The sequence below is a fragment of the Spodoptera frugiperda genome, chromosome 8 (genome assembly GCF_023101765.2).
Source record: "Spodoptera frugiperda isolate SF20-4 chromosome 8, AGI-APGP_CSIRO_Sfru_2.0, whole genome shotgun sequence".
Classification (NCBI taxonomy): domain Eukaryota; kingdom Metazoa; phylum Arthropoda; class Insecta; order Lepidoptera; family Noctuidae; genus Spodoptera; species Spodoptera frugiperda.
The window spans coordinates 10,970,853-10,983,689 of NC_064219.1; the positions used below are offsets into that span (position 1 = coordinate 10,970,853).

The following is a 12,837-nucleotide window of genomic DNA, read 5'->3' on the forward strand; positions in this document are numbered from 1 at the left end:
ACATGATAATTAATTTAGTATGTCACACGAAAGTTATAATAAAAATATCTCTACCTACTTGCAACTGCTGAGACAAAAGTTATTGATAAAAAAAGAACTATAAATGGTGTCGTTATATTAACCTGGTACCCTTCTTTTGTACTTGGCTCTCTGATGCCGCTCCTCCGGCGACCGTTCCACGGAGCTCGACGACTGGCCCTCCACTATTCTAGGCTGCGAATACAAATAAATAATAGACATTATATTTTCGCAACCAAACAAAATGGTTATATTATGTTGTAAGGAAGAGGATACAGGAGGCATTAATTTGTTCAACAGACCAACTGCTGGATTATGGACCTCCTATAATTAGACCTAACCTAACCCCCAAAAGGCTAACAACGCACTTGTAACGCCTCTGGTGTTTCAAGTGTCCATGGGCGGCGGCGATTGCTTACCATCAGGTGATCCGTCTACACGTTTACCGGCTTATTCCATAAAAAAAAAAACAGACGGTTTGCCATAATCTCTATGTTTGGTAAGTGGGTTGGAGATCGGGGTCTCCTGTGATTTCCATTTTAAAGGATTATTTTTATCAGTCAGTATGCTGTTGATTGCCTTTTGAGTCGGTTTTTATTTCGCCCGCTGGAAGAGTGGGGTACTAACAACTAATCTATTCTACCGTCTCGTCACATAATATACCTTATGATAATCTTCGGTACTGGACATATCGTCACTGTCATCAGCAGTAGGTACGGGTCCCAACCGAAACTGTGGCTGCGGCCCAGCGGGGCCCGTCGTGTCCGGTGACGTGGGTGTGGTATCCCCCGCCGGGGCCCATTCCGGGAACTTCTTGGGAGATGATGTAGCTGTGTGGAACGTTTCCTCCGTGTTCAGGGTTGAGTTCGGAGACGCTAGAGGATCTAGGCTGAGGCTAAGGCTGAAATAAATAGATTTTAGTATAATGGGAGAGCCATACTTTCGTACCCAATGGGCCGGTTTGATCGAAGTAATATCACTGCCTCACGGAAAAAACTAAACTTCGATTGCAAAAGAAATTCAGTTATATGATTTGGGGGTAGTTTGTCATTACTATGCCCCCTTCCCCCTTAAGGGATTACATTTACAATAAAGAGTAGTGAATAAAGTTGATGTGTCCTCACTTCATCCTCCGATGTCTGTAGTGTTCCCTCTCGTCAGCAGATAGTGGGTCGAGTACTTCCTCTCTTGGAGTGCGGCGGAGGACCAGCTCAGATTTACTGCGCTTCACCCCTTCCAGGGGGGACGGGGAGCCAGAACCCTCTGTGGAAATTTTACCTTGTTAATTTTAACATATTAGACACCATTTTGATAGTTTTGAGGTAATATAAAGTTTGTTGATGCTGAATTATTTACTAAATGGAAGCTACCAAATTCCTTGCAACACCTGCCTTACGTGGGCAGTTTTAGTATTGGAAAATAATTCTAGACATCGAGACTGTGAATCTCCCTCGGAAGCTATTTAATTAGCAGTGGACAGCGTCTGACTGATGATGTCGATACTAGATTGATTTCGGTTGGTGCGGTAGCTGGGCAACTGGTTGCCGCGCAACGGGTAGCGGGTTCGATTCCCGCACGGAACAACTCTTTTTGTGATCCACAAATTGTTGTTTCGGGTCTGGGTGTGATGTGTATGTGAACTTGTATGTTTGTAAACGCACCCACGACACAGGAGAAAATCCTAGTGTGGGGCTACGTGTAAAAAAAAAAAGATCCTGTCTCCAAGTGGCACATACCGAGTCCGTTAGCATCCCCTGCGGCAGGCAGGTCGGAGGCGAGTGCATGTTGCAGGCCGAGCTCCTGCGTGCTCAGCAACGCCAGCTCCGCCTGCAGACGTTCTATCTTCACGCGGTGAGACGCCACTGAAGCTACTCGACTCTGTAGCTCTTCTTCCAACTCTAATAACTCCTTTTTCTGTATAGAATATGAAGATAATATTAATTATATAGCGAGATTTGGCCACAGCATTATAATTGAGATATTCGAGTGGCGCCACTGGCGAATGGCGAGAAAAGTAGCCCCTACTTTTGCTCACAAGATGGCGCCGTCTGCTCATTTTCCACCTAATCCAAAAAAACCGCTTGTCTACATTTTTATTCTCTCGGTAGACAAGCGCTAAAGTGGCATTTGGCTATAGGCTCTGGGATACGCAGCACTCAAGACATCGCTTAATATAGATAAACTAGCTACTTCCTCGCGGTTTCACCCGCTCTGTTTGGCTCCTATTGGCCATAGCGTGATGTTTTATAGCATAGCAGCCTTCTTCGATAAATGCACTATCCAACACAAATAATTACTCAAATCGGACCAGTAGTTGGGTGTTTCTTCAAAAAACTTTAACTTTTATTTAACAAATCAACACAAATAATTACTCAAATCGGACCAGTAGTTCCGGAAATTAGCGCGTTCAAACAAACAAACTTTTGAGCTTTATATATTAAAAAGTATAAGTATAAAAAGTATATATAGATATAATATAGATTAGTAGAAAAAAAAACAGTGGTGTATGATAAGGTGGTCTCTCACATGTCTGTCGACCGTCTCCTTGATGCTGGAGGCGACCTTGGGCTCACACTGCTGCAGGAGATGCATCAGGCTCTCCGTGCTCGTCTCCGATGCTGGACTGTCCGGACTGGGGGTCGAACTCTGGAGAAAGACAATAAAGTCCAGATTACGTAGCCAATATTATTTCATTTCTACATTTTAGAAGATGACGACTTAAAACAGAATTGTAAAGTCAGATTTAAGTTCCAAAATGGAGGTTGATTAAATTTTAATCAATGCATAACCGTCGTAAATCATACCAAATTAACTAAAAATCACGGTTTACTCACGTAAATTAATGGAGAAAAGCTCTAATAGTTTCGAGTCACAGAGGAACTCTTCATAATGAGCAGCGTGCGTAGACGCAGCGACGCGACGAAACTAGTAGAGCTTTTCCCCATTAATTTACGTGAGTACACCGTGATTTCTTTTTAATTTAATAATAATGGTTCAATAAAGGAGTATGTATAATTGTATATTCTGATGAACTATTGTTAGTTCATCTCTTTTGAAACCACGAAAACAAACGACAATTGGGTTATTATGCTTCTGATTGTATGAATAGCTATTTATTTGCTAACGAAATATTATATATTTCATACAATCCATGTACTAAACAATACATAGGCACACATTACAATCCTTAATGAAGAATTAAATATCAATTTTAGCAGTTGCATCCTACATTAACACTGCAATCTAATTTGAATCGTAAAATCATTATCATACAGTACAAAATGCATCAACTACAATTAACATGCAATTTACTAATTAAAAATGCAAGCCATGCATAACTAGTCTACAAGTGAAGAGGACATAACGATATTTTTGTTTTATTTTTCCACTGTTTGACTGTTTTGGACCCGTGAAGGTTATTTTAAACAAAGTATTTTAATTTAAGGTTGAAGTATTTTTTTTTTCTGTCTGGTCTTTAAGAGATTGGTCTCTGAGACCGCGATCTCTGAGTTTATTTTGTTGTTTCATCTCAGATGTAATACACGATGTCTGATAAAAATACAATAATACTCATTCATCTAGTTCTCTTTAATATTTTAGATTTTTTCTTGTTAAAAGTACTTTTCAGTAGAATGGTTACCGGGGCTCCGGCTCAAAGCAAGAGAAGGAAGGGGGTGGTTTTTAGTCATTCAGAGTCTAACACTCCCTCTTGCCTCATCCAAGGCGGGACCATTAGATGGTATTCTCTCCTCAAAAAAAAAGGTAGAAGTACTGCCGTACTCAAAGACATTTAATGATTACTTAAACTATTCCTTAGTAACGATTTTGTTCCAAAAACATTTGCTAAGTACTGTGTTTAGTAATCATTAAGTGACTCTGAGTGCGGCAGGCAGTCTTATTAGATTTTTGTAGACGACATTATTGCGTAGTAAGGTAGCAACAATAAAGTTAAACTATATTGACAATGTACTGTCTGTATTTAGTAAGTCTCTGCCTAGTGAACCTACCTATTGAAGGAAAATAAGTGAGACGTTAGTTTGTGTGAAAATTATTTTCTTTTTATATTACTACTACCATGGCGCGAGAGGTAATTTATAATAAATTCATAAATATTTAACATTATAAATTCATAAATGTTCAGGTGCTATGAAATTAAAAGTAAATTTGACCTTCAGTGCTATTGCTTACGTTAGAAGGTTCATTTTGTTACGATATGGTTGTATTATTTTCTATTTTTTACTGAAACCTACTTACGATATTTATAGTAGTAAGTTAGTCATATGAGTTAAGCACGCTACACACTGATACGATTACGATTTAACTGTGTCTAGGCTGTATGGACCTACGATTCAACTGTACAAGTTTGTTTTTCGTTTAACGAGATCCAAATGAGAGCGCATTCGGCGCTTTGATTCGGTCCATTCACGCCAGCCAATCAGAGCGGCGATCGCGCTCCCTCTTCGATCTCTCTAAAAGTAAAGCAAACTCGTACTAAGCCGTACTGGGGCCTTAGTCTGCTATTACAATTGTGTCAGAATTGTCGATCATTGAGCAATGCAAGAGGGACGGAGCTATACAACCTACATAGCTCCGTCCCTGCATTGCACAGTTGAAACTGAAGGTGTGTAGCGTGCATAATATAATTTACATGGATACCTAATTACTTCATATTTGAGAAATAAGGATAAAGTTAATGTTACTTGATAAAATCATAATTAGGTACTTTAATCATATCGTGACTACATGAAATACAAATTATGTGCACGGAGCTGATTTAATGTTGAATTATCCGCAAATACATGTAGTATATCAGGATAATTGCTAAATACCAAAACGGTATTATTTCTTTAGACAATCAAGTTTGTATTAACACGTTATATTCCGAGTGAGTAACCCTTTTTTTAAAGGGAGAAAATCATCCAATGAGTTCTCCCGCCTTGGGTGTGGGAGAGGGAGTGTCAAGACTCTTACTGACTAAAAACCACCCCGTTCCTACTTCTGTCCTTCGAGCCGAAGCCGCGGGAGCCCGGTAGTAAGATGATGAATCAAATCTTTTAATTTTAGCATTGGATTATCAATTAGATTATTTCTGTCAATTGATTTTGAACTTTATTATTTAAATATAAAGTCGAAAATTCAATGAAACAGTTTCACAGATGTAATTAGATAGACCTATCACACTGTACTTATATAAATCTTACCTCATCTAAAGTGCATCCGTTAGCGAGTAGTTCCTTGACACTGGTGGCGATGTAGTCGTCCAGTGCTGCCCTCTTGCCGTCCACCCGGGACCGCAGCGCGACCACCCGGCCCTCCTCACTCTCAGCCTACACGTAAGCGCAACCAAAAATAAAAACTGAAGCTCTGGATTTTTTTAAAAACAATCTAGATTTGTCAAACAAAATAGTGACGCAAAGCTTTAAGTGTTTAGGAAGTCTAAGTAATAAGTAAAAGGGAACTTTGTATGTAAGTAAGTAAACTTGTTATTATTATAAATGAAACCATATCAAGCGATTAGTGTGCTATCACGGATAAAATCTTTCTAACTTAAAAAAAATACTGATGTACCGCAATAAACGGTTTCTCTTTCTTTGATGTGATAATTTCGTTATTTTTTATACTTAATAGGCTTGCGTTTGGCCACCATCTCACCTTGTAATAATAGCGACAATGTACTTGTATTTTGTTTAAAACCAATCTTATACTACGTAAAAATGCGAAAGGTATTTCATACATACTACCTACCCTCTTAAGAGAACAACAGTTATAACACCGTATCACATAACTAACAACCAATTACACAATACATATCACATTTACACAGCAATATTAATTTACTACAGCACTACCTCGCGTTTACCCGACTGTGCATAAATGGTGAGTTCGACGTTGCTTCCAAAGATCGGTCGATACGACAATGAATGGTTATTGTTCCATTGACACAGGATAACACAACACACAACGTGTTGGTTTGACAAACGTCACAATATTTAGTTGGACTAAATACGCAGGTTCCAATTGTTTCCAAGGAAAAATGTTAATAATATTTTCGTATGCTAATAAGACCTAATTCTGTAAAACATTTCATTATAACATAATAAATTTTTGCTTTATAACAAGTAATTAGATTTTGTTTAAATCAAGTCTTTGACTGCCAATAGAAAACTGTTGAAGGCAAATCCTCCGCTAACGTCGGTCACCGCTGACCACCGCGGCGTTCAATATGTTAATAATACACTTTATTATATTATTTTTATTTATAATATGTAATTAGTAATTTAATTCAAAGCTTGTCCTTGACCACGATAATATGACGTCATAACTTTGTATCATCACCGCAAGCATGAACTTGTTACGTTTGAAAAATATAATAAAATAGAAGCATTTAATTCGACTTTCAGACGTCCCTACCTATCTTGTTAAGTGTAACTAACTTTTATTCACAACAAAGTAATCAAACCATTAACACTCTTATAGGCCACAACTTAAAACACAAAATCCCGAAATCAATAAAAACGCACACTTAAGAACAAAGACTTTAGGCTCAAAAATCCAGAACTTCATGTAACATAAAATATAAAACAGCGCTGCCTACCCACATTAACGTTGCAGGCAAGCACACAGACACACAGACACGTACGAACTACTGCAAGCTTCGATATAAAGTGCAAGATACTGGGAATTATAAAAACAACTAATTCATTGTTTGTATTAAGCTGTAAGCACTACTTATTGTTCTCGATTGTGATAACGAGAGAGAATTCTGTGAGATTAACACACTATTTATAATAAAGTATTTTTAAAATCGTTCTCACTTTTTTGACACTGTAATGTTTGGGCGGAAATATGGACAATAGTAATAACAAATCGGTCACTAAGTCACGAATTTCTTTAATCGATTTTCAAGCTTATGCTTTTGTAATAAAATTTAAATGAAATTGTCTGGACTGCCAATTCTTGGACGCTTAAAGAGAAAAGATGGGAAATGTAGCTGAATTTAATGAACTTTGTAGGTAATTCATCAAAGTTTAAAAATAAATTACTATTTATGTATGGTATAATAATTTTCCTTGAAGCGGTATGTACTTAGATTGCCTACGAACACTCATATTATTGAGACATTTTTAAACTTTGTCTTACTTCGGTATGAAAAACACGAGACCCCGGGCTCGACAGTCGCAATTATAACCCCTCAACCAGCCAACCATTGAAACCAACTTAACAATCGAATAGAAAAAAATACTGAGAAATCAGAAAATAAATCAATATTTTGAAACCAATCAACAGAAAACCATACAATAAACAGTGAAATCAAAATTTCTGGTAATCGATAAACATATCGATTGTTTTGATTGGAGTATCGAGTCGAGTCAATAGTTGCACGGCACATAATCAGGGAATTCAATAGGACAATGACACGTTGACGTAATCTTGTCATAACACGCACTTACACTAGTGTATCGATTTTATTACTTTCACAATATTAGTAATACTTTTTTATCAGTTTCGTTGCTCGAGTAGTCACAGGTACTCTGTTTAATTGATTTTCGATCTTGTCAGTAATTCCACTACGTCCATATTGAAAGAGTGATTCTATTCTAAGTTATTGGAGAAGGCTTATGTTCAGACAAATAAATTCAATATTTTTGTTGCCTAGATGACAAGCCTTTTTACTAATATTCGATGGCTGATCCCTTAGTACGAGTTTGCTTTATGTTTAACGAAATTGAAACGAGAGCGCGTTCGGCACTCTGAGGGTTTAGTACGAGTTTGTTTTATGGTTCACGAAATCGAAACGAGAGCGCGTTCGACGCTCTGATTGGTTCGTTTGTTCGAGCCGGCCAATCCGAGTCGAACGCGCTCTGGTTTCGATTTCGATCTTGTTAAAGCACACTCCTGCTAAGAGTACTAATTGGTTGGTTCATTAGAGCCGGCCAATCAGAGCGCCTAAAAACTCGTACTAAGTCCCTAGAAAGACAATAAAATTATTAAACGACAACCCGATTGTTATCAAAATAATGTCACCTCAAAATCCTCTCTCATTACCTATCTTATAATATCTAAGATATAATATTATGCATTTAGCAGCTATAAAAATAATTCGTCTAAAGTAAAATTAAAGTAAACATTACGTAATCGTGCATTTTCCCACAATTGCCAGCACAATAGCGCATTATCACATATCTACTGAAATGAAGAACAAAAACCGACGCAATGTTCACACTTCTCGTCATATTTTCACAACCGTACATACGGACTTTTTCGCCTATATTTAGTAACTTCACAGATGTTACGGGAAAATAGACTTTATGTGTACACAAAAGAGTATAAAGTTGAACGTTTGTTTCATCTATTGATAGGATAATTTAATTTTTACGAGTGTAATTTAATTTTATGCAAGATAATATTTAGGTTATGTTATTTAGCAACACACTGTAACATCTGAGAACGAACGCAGTCTTAGATAATTTAAAAATGAAGTAATTACATGCAACTATGGGAATACTAACTGTGTGTCATGCGTTATCCGTAGCGACGGTGATCCAAGCTCGACAATACTAATATAATAATGCTATTTAACTTAGAGCACTACATTAGAACACTTTTTTTTTATAGCGTCTTAAAATGGGGACCTACCTCTCTTTAATCACCAGATGGCACTAGTATAAACCTCTCTTTTTTCGCCCAATAGTGAGTTTAGCTAGTGATACATCATTGGACTGATTGGACGTTCAATATTTGATAGCTAGTGTGATTGGACAAAAATCCCTATTGTTACATTGATGACACCTGGTGACCAAAATAGGGTAGGTCCAATTGGGTAGTTTCCTAGGTCAAAAATAAATTATTTTGATATTTCAATATATTAAAATATCCCAAAATAATCGTATTTTCATTCATTCATTTGACGATATACTTATTTATTTAATTTTTCTTGCAATTTTTTGCGTAATAAGTATGCTATTTGACGCAAAAAATATGACGTCATAATTTGCAATGTCATACAAAATTCATAGAAAAGTAACGTTTTTGACATTTCGATAAAAGTATTGAATTTGACTAGTAGGATAATACCCAATTGAATGGAGTATTGAAGGAATGTAGTGTATAGTTACCGCAGTACGATGCGTGTCAGTGAGCGCGGTGAGTCTCGCGGCCCGCGCGGCCAGTTCCCGCTGGCGACAGCGCAGCGCGCGCCGCCGCTGGCCCCAGCCGCGCTCCAGCGCGCGCCAGTCGCCTGATAATCTTCTACACGCCGCCGCGTACTCTCGCTCCATTGCTGATCGCTCCTAGTCACGATTATGTTTATTACATTTTTATATTTGTATTTTCAGTTTTGGGGGGGAGCAGTCGTTTTAAATCGATGTGTTTGCCGAGCGGAACGGGAAATTAGAATACATTTTTGTAATCAGTGCTGTCCTTTTCGAATGTGTTATTAGAGCCAACTAAGGCACATAATACAAAGGTTTACCAGAGACCAAACCACAGCAATTTGTGATAAAAAACCTAAACTTTAAAATTACCATTTTCAAACCGAAATTGAAATTGCGAGGAGATTACGGTAAACCCTCTTATGTAGAAGAGACGCTAGACAATTACGAATGATACAACATATTGGTTCATAATCCCGATAGTACTCTTAGTACCGACCTCATCCAGTTTCCTCTGCGCCTGTATGAGTTCCTCCCTCTCGGCATGCCAGCGGCGCTGCCTCTCCTCCTGCTGCATGAGGAACTGTTGCCTCTCCCTCTCCAGCTCCGCGCGCTGAGCCTCGATACGCTCGCAGCGAATCTCGCTTTCCAAGTCACTGTATTCACAAAATATATAATTACACGAAGTTGTTTAAATGGTCACCAATACAGCATGTGCCTGCCTATTTGTGACGAAGGGGACGCCCTTTAATCACGTAAGACTCAATTAGGGGACCCCTCCCCTAATTGGGTTCGACAAAAAATCATGAAAATGTAAACCCATTCATATTTTTTGTAAACAATACACTTGATGTTGGTTAGGGGTGAGGGGGTTAATCTAACATCTCACCACATTTTAACACGGGGGAACCCCCCTTCTCCCATGTTAAAATGTCAAGGGGGGGTCGCTAAAAAAACCTTACGTGATTAATGTACGGCCCCCAAGCTTATATGGCTCAGTAGAGCAAGGTATAATTGTCAAATTGGAATCATATCTTACTGCATACTTATTCAAATATACCTCTTTGTCAATCTTTGTTATTTTGAAGACTAACTTTACATAATTCAAGTGGCAGTCATAAGCAAGTGGGTCACGATTCAAATATGTCGATTGTACCCTAGACAGTATGTATGTATAAAGTTGATGGAAAATACTCACGACAACGTAGTATTAAGGTTCTCAGTGCTGGCAGCGAGGTCGGTGGTGGACCAGGAGAGCAGGGACAGGCGGGAGAGGTTCATCACGGAGGCGCTGCCCTCCTGGCGCAGCTTGGCGGCCTCCGCCGGGTCGTTGTAGCGGAACATGTTCGTACGGCCCAGCAGGAGGATGCAGCCTGGGTAATGTTAGACAATTTCTTTATAAATATGAACTTTTCGAGAGTGTTCGATTAATTTCAAGTCACACGGGGCCCGTAATCATGAAACTCACGGAGTTGATTAAGCGAAGTTTGTCACAGCTCATACTGCTCTTGCTCATAATTATAACCCCCTTTCGTAGCTTGAAACTAGTCGAATAACGTCTAACAATTGCAAGAGTAACCCCTTTATTGTAAATATTTGTTTTTAAGAACAACAATTCAGTATAATATATAAGAGAATAACAGTACTTACCCTGGCTAAGTTTAGCGGGTTTGTCAATAAGTACAGTATTCAGCCAGCACTGCGCCCCGGGCGCGGGCTGCAGCGTCGCCGTCCCCGCAGACAGCAGCACCCGGCAGTGCAGGGGGAGCACCCCCGCCCCCGACAGCACTATGTCCGGGGTCGGGACCAGCTCCGCACTGCCTATCACTGTCTCACCTTCCTGTATGGATAAAACAAAATATATTTAAGACACAAAAAAGCATACTAGCTGAATTTGGAACGTCCTCCTTTTCGGGAAGTCTATTTAAGACATAAAAAGCATACTGAATTGAGAACTTCCTCCTTTTCGGGAATTCTGTTAAAAACTATACGTAAACTTGCAACACAATCATTGCTGACAGCGATTTCTTATAACGGTAAATAATCAGTTCAAACAGATTATTTCTGTTAACGCATACTCATAGTAGTATACACATCAACTCTAGTAGAGTTGACTTAAATCGCAAGTGGCGCCACAAATATGTATATGTAAAAAAGGGTTTTAAGGGGGGAAAATCTAATGACCACCCCGTTCCTTCTTCTGACCTTCGAACCGGACCCGCGGTAAACCCGCTAGGTAGTCCGCAACTCAAAAGGCCCTTAATCATTCACTTAGAGTAAGTACCTGCTACATAACGTACAGCCAAGCGTATTGGGTCTAAGGTCCTAACAGGGTCCCTTAAGAGAACATAAGAAACACTTAGTTTTTTATAATAACTATCATGAGACATACTAAATTAACTAAAGTCACGGTATATTAAAGGAAAAAAGCTCTACTAGTTTCAAGTCAAAGAGGGACTCTACGTCATAAACAGCGTGCGCAGACGCGGCGACGTCGCGCAGCCTACTTCAGTAGTAGATCTTTTCTCCAAAATATAGTTATAACCAACTCCAAACCTTGTACTTCACGCATATTTGAAATAATCCCAACATACCTTAAGATGATACAACGTAACGCCAGTGGACAGTAGATTATCATCGATCCCAACTAGGTGAGGCATGTCCGAGTCCAACACGACCCCCAATCCACTCTTGCGCAGCCCCAGCGCCTTCTGTTCTTGCAATATTTGTTGCGTCTCCCGCCATTTCTCCGTCCATTTTTCAGTTAATACTTTCTCCTGTGCCTCCTTGCGTTGAAGAGTCGCTAATACTCCTGGCTCGGTTTCTATTGGATCCTGAGTGATGAAAAGGATATGTTTTTACTATGATGCCTCAACGTTAATAGATATTTTATACAATGAAAGTAGAAATAAGTTTTGATGATCAGTGAACGATTAAAGTCTATAAAACATTGAATTTTGAAATTACTAAAGAAACTGACATAAATCCAATAACTTATGAGGGATGAGTAAAACTGAGAAGTATGGGACAAAATAGGAGGGAGGGAGAGGCTATTAATTTTCGAAATTTTCGAAAAACTGAAAAAAGCCTTCTAATGTTTTGCCCGACTCGGGAATCGAACCCGAGACCCGTTGTCCGACAGTCACACTTGCGACCACTCGACAAACGAGGCAGTCATGATAATAAAAATCAAGATAACAATAGTACTTACAGTATTATGCGCAATCTGTGCACGTAGCTTGTCGATCTCCTCGCGTAGCTCCCGGATGAGCTTGACGTTGGGGTCCTCGTTGATGGTCGGCTTGTTGATGATGTTCTTCGCGCGGTTCGCGTACCGCAGCGTCGACAGCGTCTCCCCGTAGTTGCAGTCCGCTGGAGATATCTGTGGACATTTTGTGATTTAGTACGAGGTAGTAAGGTTTGTTTTTGTTTGAAGGCAGTGTTTAAAAAATACTACTTTCTCCTATGAATAAAGTGTGGGAGAGCCATGCTTCGGCACGAATGGGCCGGCTCGACAGGAGGATACCACGGCCTCACAGAAAACCGACGCGAAACAACGCAAGCGTTGTGTTTCGTTGTGTGAGTGAGGTTACCGGAGGCCCAATTCCCCCATTCCCGAACAACAACCCTTGAATTCCTAACTCCCAAAAAGCCGGCAACGCACTTG

General features: G+C 39.3%; 1 protein-coding gene across 1 annotated transcript in view; it reads right to left on the bottom strand.

Moving 5' to 3' along the window:
• The window catches only part of LOC118275396 (kinesin-like protein Klp98A), a 49,804-nt gene that overhangs the window by 10,290 nt on the left and 26,677 nt on the right, over positions 1-12,837 (bottom strand). The window contains exons 9-20 of the mRNA XM_050695428.1: positions 12,382-12,552; positions 11,765-12,004; positions 10,821-11,010; positions 10,369-10,543; positions 9,670-9,826; positions 9,135-9,308; positions 5,220-5,345; positions 2,545-2,664; positions 1,755-1,932; positions 1,143-1,281; positions 682-919; positions 123-213 (exon numbers count right to left, since the gene is read on the bottom strand). Of these exons, the coding sequence (XP_050551385.1) occupies positions 123-213; positions 682-919; positions 1,143-1,281; positions 1,755-1,932; positions 2,545-2,664; positions 5,220-5,345; positions 9,135-9,308; positions 9,670-9,826; positions 10,369-10,543; positions 10,821-11,010; positions 11,765-12,004; positions 12,382-12,552 (1,999 nt within the window). The remainder of the gene's footprint in view (positions 1-122; positions 214-681; positions 920-1,142; positions 1,282-1,754; positions 1,933-2,544; positions 2,665-5,219; positions 5,346-9,134; positions 9,309-9,669; positions 9,827-10,368; positions 10,544-10,820; positions 11,011-11,764; positions 12,005-12,381; positions 12,553-12,837) is intronic.